The sequence below is a fragment of the Gracilinanus agilis genome, chromosome 1 (assembly GCF_016433145.1).
Source record: "Gracilinanus agilis isolate LMUSP501 chromosome 1, AgileGrace, whole genome shotgun sequence".
Taxonomy (NCBI): domain Eukaryota; kingdom Metazoa; phylum Chordata; class Mammalia; order Didelphimorphia; family Didelphidae; genus Gracilinanus; species Gracilinanus agilis.
The window spans coordinates 388,389,224-388,412,385 of record NC_058130.1 but is presented as its reverse complement, the minus strand read 5'-3'; the positions used below and the strand labels follow the sequence as shown (position 1 = coordinate 388,412,385).

The 23,162-nt window shown below is 37.9% G+C and overlaps 1 protein-coding gene across 1 annotated transcript in view; it reads right to left on the bottom strand.

Moving 5' to 3' along the window:
* CCBE1 (collagen and calcium binding EGF domains 1) overlaps positions 1-23,162 on the bottom strand; it is a 376,897-nt gene that overhangs the window by 25,142 nt on the left and 328,593 nt on the right. Inside the window, exons 4-5 of the mRNA XM_044664510.1 lie at positions 9,233-9,367; positions 6,568-6,705 (exon numbers count right to left, since the gene is read on the bottom strand). Coding sequence (XP_044520445.1) covers positions 6,568-6,705; positions 9,233-9,367 — 273 coding nt within the window. The remainder of the gene's footprint in view (positions 1-6,567; positions 6,706-9,232; positions 9,368-23,162) is intronic.

Here is a 23,162-nt window from a genome sequence, read left to right as displayed (position 1 = left end):
TTCCCGGTATAATTTTAGAATATAATATTAATGAAGTCAAGGGAGGAAAAAGAGAAAGATAACAAATATTAGGGGTTCTCAGTGAGTTCTGGACAGTCTGGTATCAGGGTTGGGGGAAGGAATACAAGAGGGAAGGGAGTTCACACTGACAGCTGGGTGGATATCACTGTGAACTATAAATATGAAGAATTCAGAGAACCATGGGAAAGATTTATATGAATTAACACAGAAAGAAGTAAGCAGAATCATATGACTACAATAAGATAAAAGGACAGAAAAACAATAGAACAAGCCAGTAGAAACTAAGCACTGTCTAATTATTATGTCTAAGAAAGCCCAAGAGAGGTATTGAGACATGATAGCTTCCTTCATATAGCTGAAGGGCTACCAAGTAGAAGAATAAATATTTTTTTCTAGACAGAGAGGTAGATTTAATTTAATTTTGCTGTCAAAAAAGTCTTCCCAACTTTTAGAACTATCCAAAAGGGGAATGGGTTGTTTTAGGAAATGATTAGAGAAGGTCTGCAAACCAAAAAAAAGTGAAATGATTACTTGTCAGTTATGTTGAAAAGGGAATTCTTGTTCAGGAACAGTTTGGTTTAAGATGGCCTCTGAGGCCACTTCTGACTTGGAGATTCTGAGAAACATTTAGGGTATATATGCATTTTGGGTACATATATACCCCCAGATATTATATATATTATGTTATTATATCATACAGTATATATAGTGCATGAATTATATGAATATTTGTGTGGATGTCTACATAATGTCTTCATCACATGATGCTAGGGAAGTGGAAGTGCCTAGAAGTCCTATTCCCAGTGCCACTTGAGGAGTCCTGGAATTTTCATGGCATCAATCTGATAGCATTATATAAAACTGAGTCTTGCTTACCCTATTGGAATCTAAGGTTTTGCTGGAAAGTTTTTGATTTAATTAAAATACTTATTACACACCTGTTATATATAAAGCATTGTCTTTGATCTTGGAAAGATATTTTTCCTGAAAAGTTCTAATTTTGCATTTCAGGGAATTATCAGAGGGTTAGAGGGTTAAGAATGATCCATCCAAAGCATGTATGAAATCTTGTTATTAGCAGTAACAGAAAAGCAGTCAGCACCATGGCCAGCAATAGTAGAGACTAGAGAGTTATTTGACTAAGTTCCACACTGAACTGTAGAAAAACAATGGAGCCCCTCGTGGAACTACATGAATTATGGCAGCCTGGACGGGTGGCACTAATAAGTATGAGTAAAGACAAGAAAGAGTTGCTAACCATGGTAGAGTGTATCTAATTAGGCTGCTGATCCTTATGCTTAGGGACAGTTTGGAATTTTTACAGAATAAAATTGGGATGACTCTAGTGTGTGGAAAGGCTTCCAAGTTACTCACCCTTACTCCCATTCACCAGAAGAAATCTACCTTGATATGCCTTGTTTCTTTTTATAAATCTGCTAATTAGTGAGGCAGAAAAGTGTTTCTGACAATTTTCTGATTGCTTATGATAGTGCTTGGTACCAGTTCCACAAGGCAAGAAGTAAGCATTCTGGAAAGAAATGAATCTTTGATGAGAAAATTTCTCAGAAACAGCTCTGTCTATATTAAGACAGTCCCATCGCTTCAGGGATATGTTTTAAGAGCTATGGTGTAACACCTGTTTGTGTTCAGCTTGGCCGAGATGGGTGACCTATGAGAACAAGTAGAAAATGCTATTCCATCTTCCTTTGACTCTAATAGCTTATTATCTCTTTAAAAAAATTACTTGACAGTCAGAAGGGGAATAATACTACCTTCGCCTCTTCCCTTTCCATACAAATTTGTTAAATGTTTTCTATATGTGTTAGAATCTACACATTATTCAATCTGCCTGTGAAACTTTATGAGAGTCAAGTTAAAAATAATAATATTCTAAATAAGATAAGGTCGTTAGGATGAAATATAAACTCAGCCTAGCACTGAAGTCTCTCCACATTCTGTATCCAATCTATCTTTTCAGTCTGATTTTACATAATTCCTCTTCATGTGTTCTACTACATTCCAACAAAACTAAATGACTAGATGCTTCCAGTTTAAACATCCCCTACTTCCCATCTACACTGAATCACATATACTAGTGTTGGTGAATCTTTTAGAGATCACATGCCCAAATTGCACCTTCCAGCTACCTATGAGCCCTCCTGCATTATCCCAGACAGCAGAGGGAGGAAGTGCTTGCCTTGGGCAACTAGACAGAGGGGTGGAGCACGTGAAAATTGTCCTCAGGCAAAGTGGAGAGGGGGAAATGAAGCAGCTCCCTCCAGTATACCAAGGCATCTGTGCCACACCTTTGCCAATGTAGACATAGATTATACCTTATGTTTGGAATGGGGCAACTAGGTGGTGTAGTGGATAGAGTGCTGGATCTAGAATCAGGAGGACTTCTTCCTAAGTTCAAATCTGGCCTCAGACACTGGGCAAGACACTTAACCCTACTTGCCTCAGTTTCCTCATCTATAAAATGAGCTAGAGAAGGAAATGGCAAACCACTCCAGTATCTTTACCTAGAAAACCTCAAATGGGGTCATGAAGAGTCTGACACAATTGAACAAGAAGAATTGTTGAAATCTATCTCTCCTTATTTCTGCCTTTCAGAGATTGATTAACTCTTCTTTTCCTTCAAAACTCAAATTAGTTGCCGGCACTTCTTTGCAATTTTTTTCTGATCCCTCTTTACTTTCTGGTGTTCTCACAAACTCAAATCACCTTCTATTATACTTACTTGTAGTTGTATTATAATCTCCTGAAAGCAGGTGAATTCTTTGAGGGTGGAGACTGATTAGTTTCTGCCTTGATATTCTTGTGGCTTACCATAGTGTCTTGAACCTAATAAATATTTAGTGTTTGTTGTATTGAATTGAATTTTAGAAATAGGTTGTATAGAAGGTAATTTTTAATGATGTTTTAAAATTTAGTCTGCCTAAGATTATGTCTATGTCTAGTCTCCTTAGATGAAGCCTATGTTGATGATTCTGTGAGAAAAAACCCAATTCAAGATGCATTTTCTTTAAATTTGTTCTAACTCTGTGAAGGTGCAATTTTGCTAATTGACCACATGGTGGCATGTAGTGCTATTTTTTTTTAATAGAAAGTCCTGACCCCTCTGTAACATTTCAGGAATTAAGTACATGAGCTATATATCTCTTAGGGCAAGCTGATATTTCTTAGTAGCACTTTACAAACTTTGTAAAAAATAAAAGCCAAAAAATGTTACCCACATTGTGCATGAGGAAAGTTCCACAAATATGCAAAGCATTTTAGTTTTATATTCAGCATTGGTCATGCAAACAGGGCCCATGAGTTGCTGGGGTTTGGAAACTTTTGAGAGGGCCTGGGATATGTCTGATGCTTGGAATTATAATAAGCCATTCTGGATGTCAGGGACATTTTATCAGAAGACAAACAAAGTGGAGAAAATGGAAACTAGGCAAGCTAATTAGCTGAAGGACATTTCCTTTCATGTCATCTCTTGCAAGACAATAGTTACCTCAAACTCCACCCCCCACCCTTCCCAAATGTTGCACGAAATATTAGAGTTTGGTAAATTGGCTCCAGTCCTTTGTTTCCAAAGAGAGGAATGAGAAACTTATCATGACACTTTGCCACGGGCCATCTTGCATCTGGTAAGGCTGTAGCCCATACATGTTTGCCGCCATCTATCAGGTGAAGTGGCTGTAACCTTTCAATCATCAAAAGACAATATTCAGGTCACTCTCTCCCCTTCCATTCCACTTACCCTTCCTTAATGACCAGCTGTTGCTGTGTTTAATTGAAAACTCCTTTGACCTTCTTTAATTTTACAGACACTGGGTAATGTGAAGAGGGAAAAAGGAGGGAACAAAAGACTTTTATATCACATGTGTTTATGCTTAATGATAATTATCTTTTAGTCAGAAAAATAATTGTGATGAAATATTGTATTTTGTTATTCCACAGCAGATGGAATATCTATGCTGCTTCTTAGTGACTCTGAGTCCTAAATAGATTTTTTAAATAATTGGGATGAATAACCCAATAGATTTTCATTTTATTCTTATTTTTATACTTGAGATTATTAACCTAATAGGTTTTTTTTTAAAAATATAGACTTTGGTTTCATTTCCATATTTTAAAAATAATAGACAAATGTGGTAAGTGACTTGTCTAGGGTCACCTAGGCAGGAAGTATCTGAGGCCAAATTTGAACCCAGGTCCTCCCAAATCCTGGTAGTCTATCCACTACCTAACCCCGTCCTTGATTTTATTTCTATAGCGATCTCCTAGAGTCCAGAGATGCGGATTGGCAACTCTTCTTTAACCTAGTCTTAGGTAATTTATTGGAATGTTGAGAACTTAAATGGCTTGCTTATATGTATTAGAAGTAGGACTTGAACTCAGGTCTCTCTGACTCCAAGGCTTCTTTTTCTGTGTCCTGCTTTATATCCATGGGTATCTGAGAGTCAATAATTTTTTATAGAGACCACTTTGCTTTCGATTTTTTCTCACATGGGAGAACTTATGTATTCACTTGTATATTGTAGTCAATAGGATGAATTTAGAGTTAGAAAGACTTAGGCTTAAGAGCCACCTCTGATGCGTATTCGTTGTATGATGAAGAGAAAGGCATGTAGCTCCTCTGAGCCTCATTTCTCTCATCTGCAAAATGGGGATTAATAATATCTGTAGTATCTACCTTATGGGGTTGTTGCAATGATCAGTGAGATAATGCCCATAAAAGACTTTGCAAACTTTGAAGCACTACATAAAAATGCTTTTATTACATGGGATAACACCTTTATTTAAGGTTTATCTGGAAGCAAATTGGATAGTTTAGTCGAATATGCAAACCAGACCTGAGTTGTCTCCACATGTGCTTTCCCCTGACATTGCATACCTTTGAACACTTAGCAACTAGCACCTCAAGATAGCTTAAAATAAGCAAATAATCTAAGATCCTGGTTGTTCATTTCCCTAGGTAGCTGAGACATCTGGACTACATACAGCAGATGTGTTATAGATTGGTATTACTGACCTCATATGAGAATGCTTAATATTTTAATCTAATATTCCAGGAGAGTGGGGCGGCCTTCCTCCACATCCTCAGAAGCCCTCTCACTCTGTCCTCTAGCATTACCAAAGTACGTATTCAAACTTTATTGGTGAGTTTTTAAGTAAGAAAGGCACTCCTTTATCTGGGTATTCAATCTCTTCCTCAAATCTATCAGTTTAAAAACATATTATCACAGAACTAGAGCTGGAAGGGACTTTGTAAGCCATCTAGTCTGATTCTTTCATTTTACAGAAAAAGAAACTGAGGTCCAGGGACTTGCTTAAGGTCATACAGGTGGTAAGTAGGAGTCAGAATTTGAATCTTGGTTCTTTAACCTGACTATTGTTCTTTGAATTCCATCACGTTGTCTCTCCATGTTGTTTTAAATAAAACAACCTTCTATCTTAGTATCAGTTCTAAGACAGAAGAATAGATGAGGGCTAGGCAATTGGGGTTAAATGACTTGCCCAAGGTCACACAGTTAGGAAGTGTCTGAGGTCAAATTTGAACCTGGGTCCTTCCAACTCCAAGTCCGGTGCTGTATCCATTGTACTTCCTAGCTGCCCCTCTCCCTATGTATTTTTGTAGATACCATTTTCACCAAACCTTTTCATTTGAAGTTCCCCTCTCAATTCACTCGCTCTGGTTACTAGAAATACTGCTCCCCTCCCTCTCATCTCCCTCTTTCCTTGAATCCCGCCTCCCCCATATGCACTCTATTGTGGGAGGAGGGCATGACTGCTCAGTTTTTGAAGGTCATTATTCTTCTAATTCTCTTCTATGTGTTGTAGAAGTTGTAAATCTCATAAGAATTATTATGGTTCTGAATTCTGATTTTGAGAAGCAGTCTGGTTTAGTAATTAGGATATTGAACTAGAAGTTAGGAGATCTGAGTTTGAATCCTACCCCAGACACTAATTATGTGATCCTGGGCAAGTCACAAACTCCCAAAGCCTGAGTTTTATCATCTGTAAAATTGGAATAATAATACGTATAACAGGGAAATAGCTACAAAAATACAGCTAGATGGTGCATGCATAGAGTGCCTGACCTGGAATCAGAAACACCTGAGTTCAAATCTGGTCTCAGACACTATCCCTGTGCCCTAAATTCCTCATCTGCAAAATGGGCCAGAGAAGGAAATGGCAAATCACTCCAGTACCTTTGCCAAGAAAATCCCAAAAGGGGTCAGAAAGAGTCAAATACAACTGAAATGACAGAACAACAATAATAATATTTGCAGTATCTGTCTCACAAGGTTGTTGTAAGGCTCAAATGAGATCATGTATGTGAAGTGTTTTATCAGTTTTAATGCAAATATGAGTTATTAATTCCCATTTTTATGGATATTTTCAAATTTATATCTTGCTTTTTCTTCCATCCTCTCATTTACCTCTCATCGCCAATTTTATTTCAGGTTTCTTTGCCTGTCTTTATTTCATTGGATGAGCTGGTGATAACATCAAGCTCAACTATATCTCAAACTATGTGGTGCTCACCTTTATCTCCTTTGGTACACGTTTTCCCGTCTTCTTCTCGGATATAGCCCTCTCGACATTCACAACGGTAACTGCCCAAGGTGTTGATGCAGATCTGAGAGCAGAGTGTCTCATTGCTGGTGGCACACTCATCAATATCTAAATTTGGAACAATGTTCAGGGATACTTAGAGAGCTTTAGAAATTGGGCTTCCAGTGGAATAGCTTATGTTGGGTTGAGTGTTCTGTTTAGATGATATTCTTTATACAACCTCAATCAATGCGATTTTGGATAATCAATCATTCAATTAACAAACAAAAATTTATTAAAGGCTTACTATTTGCTAGATGCTATGCTAAGTGCTAGGAATAAATACATAAAAAGGTTCTTGCCTTCAAGGAGTTCACAAATTAATGGGGAATAAAATAGAAAAGTAGAAATATGCTCCTTCTATGAAAAGAAACTTATTTCAATATCCTTCATTGTAGAGACATCCAAAAGGATTGCGTTCCAGGACTGTTTCTGCTACTAGTTAACTGTGTGACATATGCCTATCCATGTAACTTTCTTATATCTTAATTTTTCCATCTATAAGACTAGATAATAATACCTATTTTAATCATTCCTTTATGGCTTAGTTGGGAAGACATTTAGAAAGTAAGTGTAATGACAAACAAATGCAACATCTGCTTACTATCATTATTTGTAATTCAGTTGGCATAATTTTTATTTTTCAAATGTCCAGGGTAAGTTGAGGACTTTTTAATGACTTCCTTTACTGATGTGGTGTTGAATTAGCAAAGGGGCTAAGGCAATCTAGAACCTCTTTTTCAATTAAAAAAATGAGTAACATAGCTGGGAAATATCATTGTCACTAAAAAAGAATTTAAGAACCACAGGGACTTCCTTGTAGAGTGCTCTCTCTGTCAAATGTGGCCCATCAGTGACCCTAAGCCTGAAAATCCCCTCTCTCTGGACTAACAAGTTCCTCATAAGCCTTGAAAATGAGTCAACAGGGTTCTACAAGCCAGGATCATCTGTTCACATCACAGATTTACTCCCTTGCTGAAATGTGGAGAAAGGAAATGTTTTCAACTCATGGGAAGGTGGCAGCGGAGGTGAGGAAGAGAGGAGCCTTGAATAAGTTTTATATATACAGTCTGAATAACACCAGGTGCCAGCAGACAGAAGCAATAATAGTGGGGCTTTAGACAGTACACATGTGTTGGACAGGCTGAGCCTGGGTGTGCACTCTAGGAAGCTAATGACATCCAAGTCTGAGGCATGTTCTGGCAGCTTTCTTGATGTGTTGCCAAGGGCCCCCTCCCCATCTTCCAGTGGCTGTAGGTAGTGGCAAAAAACCCCAAAACACCAAAAGGGGAAGTTTTATGGGCTGGATGCCTGTCCTTTATCCTTTGAAAATGCACAAGCTAAGGGATATTGTGATTTCATCGTTTTACATTTAGTGGCAGTCCTCCAGAATTTTAAACCGATCCCTACCCTCCCTGCCTCCAGCTGCCAACTGAGTATGGCACTGCCTGAGCCTTTGACATATTGGTGATGTCAAAATAAAGACTCCAGTGGCCAAAAACAAGCATCAGACTGATCTTTATAAGCAACACCAAGGGTTTTCAGATTCCCAGAGTAATAAGAATTAAGAAGAAGGGATTGAGATAGAGAAAGACAGGCTGAAAAATAAAAAATAAAAAATAAAAAGCCCCATGCTTGGAATTTATTGCCCACCTCACAGGATCCAGTTCTCCTAAATGCAGAAGGAATCACAGGCTAATGCTGAAAAGTGTCCTTCACAGAATCTAGCAAGCTTTTAGGGGGCAAAGCCAGGCAGAATCAGGGTTGATTACATAGTGAAATGGCTTCTTTTCCACCCTGGTTCACCAATGCTAGGATCCCAGCATCAAAGAATCATAGACTTAGTGTTGAAAGGGACTAAAAATTATCTAGTCTCTCATTTTATAGATGAAAAAGCATAGAGCTGAAATGATTTTCTCACTTAAGGTCACACAGATCATATGTAACAAAGATGAGACTTTATTCCAGGTTCCCTAGTTATTTTCCCATTCTCCTGTATAGTTAATCATAAACTAGTTTGCCAAAGATACTTGCAGAGCCAACAAATGATTTCACTGGCATTTAGTCTGTGGATAGGTTTGTGCGACAGTGGGAGGACAAGATGGTGATTTAATTTCTTCAGTCATAAGCCAGGATGTTGGCCTCCTTAGCTTCCTTTCCCTTGGTTCCAAGCTGCCTGCCACATGTGAGTCTACAGCTAATCTAAGGGCAAGCTTGTTTTTATTGATTCTCTGGCTCAAAACTTTCTTTATCATCTATTTTCAACTTCATAATGAATGTGTTGTTTCTTTTTCTTCCACGCTCTGTTTATTTGTTATTGATAGTTAAATGGTATCAGCTGTATACATGGAATTTTCCTGGAAGTAGTCTAGGAGTCAGAGTGGGTGTTTTCCATAATCACAAATAACAGCCACAACTAGTATACTTCCTAGGGAGATGCCATCCAGCAGAGATGAGGACTTAGGGAGAGGAATGTAAGGTTAGTACAATTCTTCAACTTTAGAGACCTTTCAGAAGTGTTTGACCAATGGAAAAACCTAAGTGAGGGGAAACAAATCGCTCAAGAGTGGCAAACCCAGGACTTTACCCAACATACCTAAGCAGTAAGGCTTCACTTTGTTTCTGTGTCTCTCCCGGTCATATCGATACCCTGGATAGCAGGTACATAGAACTCTGCCAAAGTTATCTGTGCACTGCTGTTCACAAGGAGCCTCGGAACACACATCATAATCTGAAAGATGGAAAAACGATATACAAGATCATTGTCACTAACAATCCTACTACAACAGGAAATGTGGTGTTTTGAGAATATTTGATTAAAAGGTGGAAAATGGAGGACAAATTGTCTACAGCAGTGGTCTCCAAAATGGAGGTTATAATATGCTGGAATCCTGTGATTTGACTCAAAGGAGATAATGTCTTGACCTAATGGGATCTACCAATGGGTAATGGTATCAACCAATCAGAGGGTTGGGAAGATGGATCATATCTTTCCCTTCCTTGAGAGCTAATCATGGGATTTATCTGAAAATTACTATTTTTTATTTTTATATTTATTTTATGTATAAATTATATATATGTAGTTTTTATATTTATATATTTATAATTACTATTATAAACCAACATTTTACCAGTTAGTTCCCTCCCATTAATATGCAAGCTTGCAACCTCTCTTTCTTTGCCCCAGGAGTTGCCCCTCAGGATAGTTATAATAAATGATACTTGGGTATTCAAAGAAGTAGTTGTAAAGAGGTGTGACTGGAAAAATCACTTCTTGGTTGCAGCAGGCACCCCTCAGAGCACACGCTTGGCTTTTGGGGGCAGTGATTGTTGAATAAGAGCCCTACTTCCCTTTTTTTCATTTTGAGTGGGACAAATGAGCAAGAATGAGTAAGCATGGATGGATTACAATATGCATCACAGGTCTGACTATATTTTCTTTCCCCTCGAACCCTCTCTTCTTAATGTTCTTATTTTAGCACAGGACACTCTGTAGGGACCATCCTCCCTCTCTATTCACTAAGCCACAGCCTTAGCTTAGGTCATAATATTACTGCTATTGGTATTGCTATTGCTTCTGGTTGGCCTCCCTGTTTTTAGATCTCTTCCCATTCCAATTCATTCCATTCATCAACCAGCAGCCAAAATAATATTCCTAAAGCACAATTCTGATGGCTCTACTTTTCTACTCAATAAACTTCAGTGTCTCCCTATTGCCTCTAGAATCAACTGTTATTTCATCTTTATCTCATTTTATACTTCGATTTTGTGCAATTTTGATAATGGACAAAATTATTAGGGCAGGAGTAAGCAAGCACACATACATTTACGTATTTGTTCAGTTGTTTCTATCATATTCAATTCTTTGTGATCCCATTTCAGATTTCTTGGCACAGAAGCTAGAATGGTTAGCCATTTCCTTTTCCAGCTCATTTTCTAGATGAATAAACTGAAGCAAAAAATTAAATCTTAAATCTCAAAAGTTAAATCATTTGCCTAGTCACATAGCTAGTGTCTGAGGTCAGATTTAAACCCAGAGAGAAGAATCTTCCTGACGTAAGGCCCAGGACTCTATCCACTGCATTGCCTAATTGCATAGACATACACACAATTTATGAATGAACAAATATTGGGGATTTGTATTCATTTTCTTTAACTGATAGAGATATATGATTAAAAAAGCTTTAGAGACCTCTGTTGTAGATTGTTTTCCCAGACTGGTTCTAACTCAGGAAGACGGAATGGAAAACTCAATCTAGGAAGCAGGAAGAAGTGAAATCTAATATGAATTGGTGGTGCCACTCACCACTGGCATACTGTAAAATATAATTCGTTATATAATATTCTACCTAACTTTGCATATTTCTAATAATTCATAGGCAATTCTGGACTCTGGCCCTGTCTTATACAGTTTCCAGGGGGCATACCAAAAGTTTCCAAAGCTAGACCAGAGACATAGAGCTGGGCAGGATCTTAGAGGTTAGCTAGTTCAATACTTTCATTTACTGAGAAGGGATCTGAGGCCCTGGCTGGGGAGTTATTTGCCTAAATTCACACATGAAAATTCAGGTTTATTTATTTTTTCTGACAGAATACAATGCTTCCACATTCCAGTGGAAATCACACTTATTTAAATTCTGAACAACAGAAGGCTCCTTCCTGGATAAGGAGACTGGTATACTTTTTCTGGGTACTGATGGCCAGAGGCATAGGCCTTTTCCATCATACAATCATGACCTTTTCATTAGTGCCATCAGGCTCTATCCTTCCTTTGCCATAAATAGTCTCATTCTCTGGAATATCCATAAACTACAAAATTTGCTGGTGTGCTTCTCCTGGGCACATGGATGGAGAACAATATTGAGATTTTCATAGTATGGTGGTGGGAAGGAACATGATTCAGTGGAAAAAATCCTGGCTTTGAAATCAGAAGACTTGTGTTCAAATATTGCCTCTGAGACATATTACTTGTATTATCTTACACAAATCTCTTGCCCTGAAGTATCTGTGTATCAATTTCCTCATATCTGTACAATGGGGAAGGGATAGGTGAACCAGACTGCCTCTGTGGTTCCTTCTGCTTTAAATTCATAATCTTTGCCAATCCTAGTCTCCTTTGGAAGATCTGCTACATGTTTCTCTCATGAGAAGAGGGCTAAGGTTGGAAGCCCTCTTTGATAAAGTGGTTGGTATATTTTTGAAGGCTCAAATATACAAGGAGCTAAATCAATTGAATAAAAAAATCAAGCCATTCCCCAATTGATAAATGGGCAAGGGACATGAATAGGCAATTTTCAGATAAAGAAATCAAACGTATCAATAAGCACATGAGAAAGTGTTCCAAATCTCTAATAATTAGAGAAATGCAAATCAAAACAACTCTGAGGTATCACCTCAAACCAGTGGAAGCCTGCTAGTTAAAAAAAAAAGTTAAAGTAGTTTTTGTGCCAGGGAAGCCCTGGTAGTTCCTAAGCTGATGAGTAAGCAGTGAATACCACAGGATGGGAATGGCACAGTTATCAATAATAGCTACCATTTTATAGCACTTTTTTTCTCTAGTAACATTTTGCTTTATTTCATTTAACCCCCCCAATTGCATGTAGAGACAATTTTTAATATTTGCTTCTTGACATTTTGCAATTCAAATTCTCTTCTTCCTTCCCCTCTCCTGTCCCTGAGATGGTAAACAATTGAATATAGTTATACATGTACTATCATGCAATATAGCACTTTTAAAGTTGACAAGGAATTTTATGTATGTTATCACATTTGATCCTCATAACAACCCTGGCATATGGGTACTACTGTTATTCCCATTTGAGTTAGGAGAAAACAGAGCCTGAGAGAGGTTAAGCATTTGCCCACAGTCCTATGGCTAATAAGTGGCCGAGAGAAGATTTGAAGTCAGGTTTTCTTGACTCCAAATTCAACACTCTATACACTATACTCTCTAATTGTTTAATGGCCTTGTTCCCTTCATATCCTGGATTAAGCAGCTGAGCCAGGGCTTACTCCCTAGATATGGCATCCTCCTCCAAGATCCCAAGTGCCTTTTCTCCTGCACTACAGGATACTTCTGTCTCAATGCTTCTGATCACAGTGATCTCAAGGAGGACCAGGCCTGTGCTGTGGGTCACATTTTCCATTAAAAAAAACCCTTTATCTTCCATCTTGGAATCAATACTGTGTATTGGTTCCAAGGCAGAAGAGTGATAAGGGCTAAACAATGGGGGTCAAGTGACTTGCCCAGGGTCACACAGCTAGGAAGTATCTGAGGTCAGATTTGAATTCAGGACCTCCCACTTCTATAACTGGCTCTCTATCCATCCAGTCGCCTAGCTGCCCCTATGTTTTTCAGTTTTTAATCTGAAAGCTGGGGTTAGCCAAGAATCTTTGTCTTAGAGTAAAGGCACAAGTCTGATAGAGGAAAGAAAAAAAATACAAATGTGTTGGGATCCTTGCAGAGAGCTAATGGCTTTTGGGTAGGATAGGATAAAGACACAAGGCTAAGGAAGAGATAGCATAGATAGTGAATTCAGTTAGGTTTGGTCTATAGAATTATATTACTCTGAGCAGCTGTTCTAATGGCCTGAGAGAGTTAGTATGTCTCTCAGTACTCATGAATTTACAGTGACTGGGTTTTTGCTTGGCTCTCACCCAGGTGCTAAATATGAACAATTTACTCCAGACTTATGTCCAAGATCTCATTAATCATTGTACTGCCCTATAGGTGCTGACAGACAAACTGTTCTTGGAAGCTCCGAGTCTGGCTTTATTCTGCTACATGGTGAAGGTAATATGGGTGGGCTGTAAGCTACGACACAGGAAGAGAGGCTCTTGTTAACAACTGAAGATGATCTTGAGATCAGGCAGTGTGGTACAAAAGTACTGAATGCAGAGTCAAAGGACCTGGGTTCAAACTCTGCCCTAGCCACTTATTACCTTGGTTATACTAAGCAAGTCACTTAAACTCTCTGGGCCTCAGTTTCCTTATATGTAAAATGAGGGAGTTGAATGAAATGACCTTTAAGATCTCAATTCATGAGCCCTCTGAACTATGAACTAGGAATTTCCCAAGTGTGATCTTGTTTCTCACAACCATGGGTTCTGATGAATCAGTACCCATTCTAAAAGAGGTACCAGGAGCTTTAAGGTCTGAATCCAGAGCCTTCCTCTTTAGGGGGTCATCATGTAGCTTCTAGAGTGAATGGGTGAGATTCCTTTGAGAAGCCTTGGTCTGGGTCAGGCACACTTGACTCTAAGCATCACTGCCACATGGACAAAGTCCTGTGCTTTCTCTTTATCCAGTGCTCTGTCTTCTTACTCTATGGAGCTTTAACTATTTTCAATAACCATGCATTACTTTCCATGACTCTGTACCACCAGTTGTGGTCACCTGTTAGCATCTTCCAGGGAGGAAAGAAAAAAGAGTCCTTAGCTTGACTGTGGTTGTGATGATCACTACTATTCCAACTTGACCATTGTTGGATCAAGAAGGAGAGGGCCCAGATGATGGGGTTTCCACCCACTTATCAATTAAGGCATCACAGTGGATGGAATGCTAATGTTAAAGTCAGGAAGTTATGGGTTCAAGTTATGCTTACCTTTCTGAGCTTCAGGTAACTGTCAAAGTCTACTAATTTGGAGGCAGAATGGTATGGTTTAAAAAAAAATTGCCTTTGGAATTATATGATTGGTGCTTGAGTCTGGGCTCTGCCACTTACTCCTTGTGTGATTTTGGGCAAGTCATTCAACTTTCTTAGGTTTTAGTTTACTTTGCTATAAAATAAAGGATTTATATTGGAGGTTTGTGAAAGTTCCTTTCAGTCCTAGATCTATAATCCTATAAAATTATAGATGATTTGTAATTTGCATCAGTGAAAGAGGTGCCCCCACCCATAATATCATAGTTCCTTGATGTGTATACTAAGGCATGATTCTTTATGATGTGTGAGTAAAAGCTATGAACATGCCAGGGGATTTAGAGGAAGGAAAGCAGGATAAGTTACTTAAATGGAATTCATGCATGGAGGAATGGATGGATCCTTGAATCTGGACATTTGTTGGCATCATATTTGGTAGCTATGTGCTCTGGTCTCCCCCAAGAGGGTAAATGAGACCAAAGATTCCTAATTGGTTTGCTCTAGTCTATGATTTGGGAGGTATGCCGAAGAAAACTGGTGACTGGGTCAGAAAGTTACCCATAGGTTCCTAAGGAGTAATGAGAGATGGAACAAAGTGCTAGCACTTTCTTGATTTCCAAATAGTGGAGAGGACTTTTGTCCCTTTCTCATTGCCCCATTTTCTTCTCCCCCAGTAGCAATGGAAGCTCTATACACAAGACAGAGAGAATCCATTTTTTTGTCTTGATAGCCTGGGTCTAGATTTGAAACCCCTGGCTACTTCTTCTGATTTGAATTTTTTTCTTTGAGCACATCACCAGAAGTATCCCAACTGCCTTCCCAAATCCAGGAGATGTGCTCCAATGGAATACCTCACTACATATGAATGCTAATAGGGAATTAATGTCTTTTATTGGACTAGGAGACAGAAAAAAGACTGGGACACAGGATAAGTAGAGAAATTCAAGGGTCTGAATCCCAGTTGTGTAGATTCCTGTAAGAAAGGAAATAACCTTGGATGCTTAACTTGGCTAAATTTGGATATTTTCCACCACCTCATCTAGTGTGATTTCTTTCCAATGCTTTCAACACAGTGAAAAACATTATTGACGAGTTTGGAATGAGCCACTCTGCTGTCCTATGCAAATGCTCGTTGTGCCACTTCTCTTCTGAGGAGATGGTAGTGGATGGTGTGGAAAGAATTCTTACACCTAAAGATTTGGTCACTGCTCTTTATTCTTCCATTTCCAACCCAACTTTTACTGAAGAGCAGCATGGAAGGCAGTAGCAACAACGAAATAAGCTGCTGCTCTTTTCTCCCCTGGTTCCATTTGCCATCACCCTCATCACCATTCTTTCAAGGGGCACCAGTTGCCCATTTTATGGTAGAAGCCCTAAAGTATGAAGCCCACTAATGTCATTAGGGACCATAGTGATTTTGATTATGCAGCCTCTAGATAGTTTCTCCCAGAAAGAAGAGAGCTAAGTCTTTTGGTTGTAGCTAAAAGCAATGCAGCCACACCTAGGCTACCAATCAACAGCATTTGTCTAAACAACAAGCATTTAGTAAGTGCCAGGCTCTAGTGGGACAAAGACAAACATTAAATATTTCCTGACACCAAGGAACTTATACTTTACAGTGTGAGCCCATATGCACATTTAAAAGTATATAAAGAATATGTAAAAAAAGAAATACAAAATAATTTTTTTGGGGGGGGGAGATACTAACAACTGCAGGCATTGGGAAACGTAGTATCTAAATTGACATTTTTTTTCTAAGACCATCCTTTTTAGAACCAATACTCTGTATTGGTTCCAAGGCAGAAGAGCAATAAAGGTTAGGCAATGGGCGTTAAGTGACTTGCCCAGGGTCACACAGCTAGGAAGTGTCTGAGGCCAGATTCAAACCTAGGATCTCCCATCTCTAGGCCTGATTCTCAATCCACTGAGCCACCCAACTACTGCCCCCTAAATTAACTTTTGTAGGCAACTAGTGATTTTAAAGTGATTCGGCTAGGTGGCACACTGGGTAGAGCACCAGGCATGGAATCAGGAAGACCTGAGTTCTAATCCAGCCTCAGACACTTACTAGTTGTGTGTTCTTGGCCAAGTCATTAACCCTGTTTGCCTCAGCTTCTTCATTTGTAAAGTGAGCTTGAGAAGGAAATGGCAAACCACTCAAGTATCTTTGCCAAAAAACCCCTCAAATGGGGCCACAAAAAGTCAGATGTGACTAAAATGACCAAATGACAATGAAGATTTTAAGTGAGGTTGAGGAGGGAATATATTCCAGGTCTGGGGGCCAGCCAGAAAAAAAAGGGTGGGGAAAGGAGTTGGAGGGCTATGAGCAAACAACAAAAAAGGCAGTATGTTTGGAGCCATTGTGTATTTATAAGTCCAGAAAGGTAAGTTAGGGCCAGATTGTGAATAGTTTGAAAAATCTGAGAAATTTATATTTGGTCCTGAAACTCCTGGACCTTACTGGCCTCCAGTAAGGACATTCCCCATCAGGGGAATGACCGATCTATAATTCCATATCACTTATATGGAAGCCAGATTGGAGAGGTGAGACAGTTGAAACAGGGAGAAAATCTGCAAGAAATCAGGGGGGAAAGTGAAGCCATTTGTCTGAGTGAAAAGAAACTCCTCAGAGGCAAGATTCACAGGTTTTGTTGATCTATTTTCATATGTGGAAAGAAGAAAAAGAAAAAAGTCAAAGAGGACTTCAAATTTGAGTCTGAACCTCTGAGTAGTAGAACCATTCGCAGAAACAGAAGTCAGGGAAAAGGGTAGATTTGGGATGGGATGGAATAATGAGCTCAGTTTTAGAAATATGGAGTTGTTTGAGGAATTTGTAGAATGTCCACATAAGAATATCCAGTGAGAAGCTGGAAATATAAGATTAGAACTATGGGAAGAGGTCAGGATTAGAGTTAATAGATTTGGCAATCATATACATGGAAGTTGTAAATGGAAGCCATGGAAATGGATGACATGACTGAAGGAAAAAGTTATGTTTCTTGTTCAGTTGCTCAGCTATGACTCACTGTTACTCCATAGATCATAGCTATGAGTGGGATTATCTTGGCAAGGAATTTGGGGTGGTTTGCAATTTCCTTCTTCAGTGGATCCAGTGGATCCTTTTGCCAGGCAAAGTGACTTGCCCAAAGTCACAGAGTTAGGAAGTATCTGAGGCTGAATTTGAACTATGGTCTTCCTGACTCCAGGCCCAGTACTTTTAACACTGAACCACAGCTTCTTCTGGGATAAAGTATAGAGAAAATAAAAGAAGCTACAAGGCAAAACTTTAGGGGATAGAGACATTTAAAAGGAAAGGTGGAGAGAGGAAGTAAATTGACTCTATGAGATGGAGAAAGAATAGCCAGAGAAGTGAGAGGAAAATCAAGAGAATGTAGTGTTACAGAAGTCAAGGGAGGAGAAAGTGGTCCATGTAAAAAGTTACTGATATGCTAAGGATTGTAACAGAAATTCAAGAGGTATACAAATGGTTACATGATTGCAAAAGTTCACATCAAGATAGTATATTTAGAGGCAGCTACATAGACCAGTAGAGAGAGAGAGTGAGGCTTGATGATGGGAGGTTCTGGGTTCAAATTTAACCTCAGACATTTCCTACCTATATCACCCTGGACAAGTCATTTAATCCCAGTTGCCTAGCCCATACTGTTCTTCTGCCTTGGAGACAATGCCTAGTATTAATTCTAAGAGAAAAGGTAAGGGTTTTAAAAGAAAAGATAGCATAGTAAAAACTTTAATACTTCCCAAATTAATTTATGGACCAAATGAAAATACCAAAAGGTTATTTTATAAAATTAGATAAAGGCATTAAAAATTCATATAAATCAGGTCAGTGATATCAAAGGAACTCTAGAAAATTAAGGGAAATTTGCATTGCCAAATTTCAAATATGCTATGAGGTATTAATTATAAATAAAACTGTTTGGCAGTGGATAAACATTTTTAAAAGATCACCAGAAGACAATAGAGAACCCAGAAATAATCGATTAATAAACCAGGTTTTTAAAAACACACTCTATGTACCAAGCTTTGTGCTAAATGGGGATACACCCAAATGAAAAAACAATCCCTACCCTCAAAAAGTCTAATGGGGAGACGATGTATATTCACTAAAAACCCATCCTGAGTAGATGAAAAGTAACCCTTGAGGGAAAGGCTCTAAAAGCTGGTATATGAGATGTGAGTCTTGAAGGAAGCCAGAAATTCTAAGAGAAGGGAAAGCACTACAGGCATGGAGGAAAAGCCAATACAAAGAAAAAGATCTGGGAGATGGAGCATCATGTGGGAGGCACAGAATGTTGGGCAGTATGGTTGATTCATAAGGAACAGGAAATAAATTGTAAGAAGACTGGAATTATAAGAAGGGTTCAAGTTGTGAAGAGTTTCTTTTTTCCTTAAAAAATATATATATGAAGATATTTTATATTACCAATTACATGTAATGACAATTTTCAACATACATTTTCCGAAATTATCAATATCCAAATTGTCTCCCTCCCTCAGAGACAGTAAGCAATTTGATCTGGGATTATACATGTATTATCATGCAAACATATTTCCATATTGGTTATTGTTATAAGAGAATACTCATCTAAAAACAAAACAAAACCACAAATAAACTAATACAAAAGATAGTATACTTTGATTTGCGACTAACAGTTCTTGCGAAGAACTTCTTTTTTATAAAATACATTTTTATTTATTTAAATTATTTTTATTATTTAAGTTCTAGACAAAAGATTTTTTATTTAATCCTTCAAGTAATAATGAAGCACTGACATTTTGTGTGGAAGAAAAAGGAGTAACATAGACCAAATGCTACTCTTTAAAGATTTCTTTGGAAGCTGCATAAAGGAAGATTGGAGTGTAGAAAGACATGAGGCAGAAGAGATCAAGTAGAAGGGGATGGCATTAATCCAGGTGAAAGGTGAAGAGGGACTGAACTGCAAGTGTGCTATATATACGAGTGGACAAAAAGAGAAATAGTCTAGGTTATGAAAGCAGAAATGACAAGATATGACAAATGACTGGTTAAGATGAGAAGTGAGTGAGATTGAGGAGAATGCCACCATGGGTGCAAAATAGATGATTAGGAGGATGGTGGTTATCTTCAGCAAAATAAGGAAATTCAGAAGAGGGGAAGGTTTGGGAGACAAATAGAATTCTGCTTTACATGTGGAATTTGAGATGCTTATGTGACTTCCATTTTGGAAGGACTGTTTTAATAGATCTGGATACCTTCTGATCTGTATAGATATTATTATTGAACACATGGAAGCTGATGAGGTTATCAAGAGATCATTTAGAAGGAAAAGAGAAAAAGGTCCTGGGCAGAGCTGTGGGAGACACCCAGGGGTGCTGTGAATGACTTTGGTTGAATATCTAGCATGAGAAACTGAAGATTAGTCAGACAGAAGAGAGGTGAGAGAGATCAGTGTCATGAAAATCAGAGAAGAGAGAATATTTAAAAGAAAGGTGATTAAAGTGACAAATTCTGCAGAAAAGTTAAGAAAGATGAAGAATGAGAAAATAGCATTGAATGTGTTAGTGAAGAGAACACTGGTAACTTTAGAGTGCAAGTTTCCTTGAATAATGAGGCTGAAAGTTACACTGAATGGAATAAGTGGAAGCATCAAGCATAGGTGGCTTTTTCAAGTTTAAGTGATAAATGGAGCAGAGATATGGAGTGATAACTAGTAAGGATAGTAGAACCAAATAAGGATTTTTAAGGAAAGTGGAGACAGAGGTGTATTTTTAGGGATCAATGGAAGTAGCAGTAGATAGGAAGAGATGAAAGGGGTGTTATAAGAGAGAGAAAAACAGGGGAAGAAAGAGAGAGAGAGAGAGAGAGAGAGAGAGAGAGAGAGAGAGAGAGAGAGAGAGATTGGATACCACAATGAGGGCAATTTATTAAAGAAAATGGCAAGCTGGCATCAAAGATATGGTTGGCTTTGGCAAGAAGAAAGGCCATTTCTTCATCAGAGCCTGGAGTGAAGGAGATTAGTGGAAGATGGTGTCAGATGTGAAATGAAGTAGTGAGTAGAAGAGGGAGCTATAATCAAACCTCCTCAATTGTTTTTTTCCCGTAAAATATGAGATTAGATCCTCAGCTAAGAGGCTGTGGGAAACATAGAGACTGAAAAGTCTTTAAAAACAGTTGTGATAAACAATTAGAGAAGAGTGGAAGTCTATCTTGCTGCACTAAAGGTCCAGTTAAGAAAGAATCAATGTATTCAAGAGAGTAGTGTCTTAATAAGTGAATAAAACATTGGAGAAGAGAAATATTATTCAATAAATATTAGGAAAATTGTTATATGGTGAAAAATCAGTAGCATTCTATACCTCATTTTATATACCACTATAGATCCTAATTGGATAAACAACAAATATTTGAAAAAACACAAAAACTGGAAGATAAAAACAAATATTCTAGTTCTAGTTCTAGTTCTAGAAGAAAATTTCCATTTATCAGACAGGGTGGAATAACTGGGGCCAAAATTTATTAATCTATTTAGAAATAAATGTATTTATGATAAAAAGCAGCATATGAAAAATAAAAAGCTAAGAAACATACTGGGGGAAATTTTTTGTCATGTATCAGATGAAAATATGATCTTCTATAAGGACCTTATATAAGAATATAACAGAACTATTTATTCACTGAGTACAAACTTTTCTAGAACATATATATTAGATGTTAAGAACTTTAGAAAAGCTGTTCAAGAGAATTTAGAGAAACATGGGAGAACTTGTATCAAGAGATAGAGTGAAGAAAGCAGAAGAAAGAGAACAATATATACATTTATCATGATATAAAGACAATGCTAAAAGGCAATAAAACTCAGGTCAAACATAACAGAAAATGTTGGTGCCAGACTTTTGAAGTCAGAATGTCCATCTTCCATTTTTGTTGATTGGCAAATCATAAAAGTGAAAAATGACATGCTAATAGTTGCAAGCATACTCTTAAGTGGTTTTGCTTAACTGTTTTTGAGGCATGCACTTTGTGTGTCAGGAGGATTGTTTGGATTTGAGGCAAAAATATTTCTCACATTAAAACAAAATGAATCCTCTCATATGAAGTCAATAAATTTTAAAAAGAAAAGCTGTTCTAGCAAATTAAAATATTAAGACACCATTGACTAGGAGGCAGCTTCATGATTTAGTGGATAGACAGTCAGTCCTTACAACTCTTCTGCCTTAGAATCAATATATGCTATTAATTCTAAGATGGAAAGTTAGGGCTTAAAAAAGTGGCTAGATTGATAATGCATCTATTAAATATTTACTATGTTCCAGGCACCGTGTTAAGTGTTGGGAAAAGAAATATAAGACAACAAGACTTTGCTACACTCTAATAGTGAAAGACAAAACATAAAGGGGATTGGGAAAGTGGTGGACATGGGGCCAGAGGAAGATAGTACTCATCTAGGGGCAAGACTGATGATGATGAGGTGGAGTAGTCTGGAAATGTGTTGAGCTGGATGTGAACTAGCATTTCTGGGGCTTCCAGTGAAAATGGCAATTTTGTCTAGAGACTTACTTATCAGGAGAGCAGTTCCTGCCCCCTGGGGATCCATGGTCAAAGATGCTGCACAGGAGGTAAAGCAGTCAGAGAGAAAGTTGTGTTTTGTATGGTAATAAAACATTGTAGAGGCAGTGGATAGAGAGCCAGGCTTACACACTGGAGGTTCTGGTTCAAATTTGACCTCAGATATTTCTTAGCTTTATGACCGTGTGCAAGTTGTTTGACCTCTATTGCCTATTGCTTATCACTCTTCTGCCTTAGAACCAAAACACAGTATTGATTCTAAGATGGAAGGTAAGGGTTTAAAAAAATATAAAGCATTATAATAAAACTTTGTAATTCTACAAAACTTAAACTGACAAAATTCAGTACTGATGACGCTCTAAAGAAGCAATCAATTGTGTAATAGGGACTAGATAGTGATGTCTTTTAGATAGTAATCTGTCAACTTATAAAACTCAAATACTAATGGATCTGTGATCTTTTCAATTTTGAACTTTCTTTCAGTGATGCAGATTGAAAACCTTTTATATTTATTCATCCTGTATGACTTGTGAGCAAATTTTCTGAGAAGTTGGCTGTTTTCTACTGTCACAGAGAAGATGCCGATTGTTCATTTGTCATCTTTCATTTTTGACTCATATAATTCCTTGATGAACACCTTTCACTCAATCTTCAGAATTCCCCATTGTTTATATGTTGTAGCCCACTCAGATCTACCATATACCTTTTCATTCTCTTTCATGTGTGGTCATCTAAAATTATTTGAAGACAGTTGTGTTCTCTATTATGCTGGCATATAGAATGTTAATACTGGTATCTGTTCTGCATCATGGCAGTTAGGGGCACAGAAACCCTATAATATGGAAAATCCATGTAAAATTATTTTGGCCCTCCCTTCACACAAGAGGAGAAGTCTCTATGTTTTCTTTTTTTTATGGGGTGTTTACAGTAAAAGAAATGTATATTTATAGCATTAAAATATAAAATATGTTGCTATTATACATTTATGCATAACTGAGTTTCTAAACTTTTTCTGTGTCATCTGCTGGTTTTTGCATGTCATCTGTGGCTTCTACAGAATTCCTCCCAAATTCCCATTTAATTTCATATGCAAACCCATGATATATCAATACCCTGAAGGGGAAAGTTGCAATGTGGAAGGGACATCTATACTTAAAAAGTTTGGCCTTTGCTTTCTGAGAAACCCAGGGTCAATAAATAAGTTCTACAGTTTTCCAAAGGTAATCTAGTCTGCTCTCTTCCTGTTCAACACTGGACCAAATGTGTTGCTCATTTGCACTGCCTGTCTCAGATTTACATACTGATGGACAAGC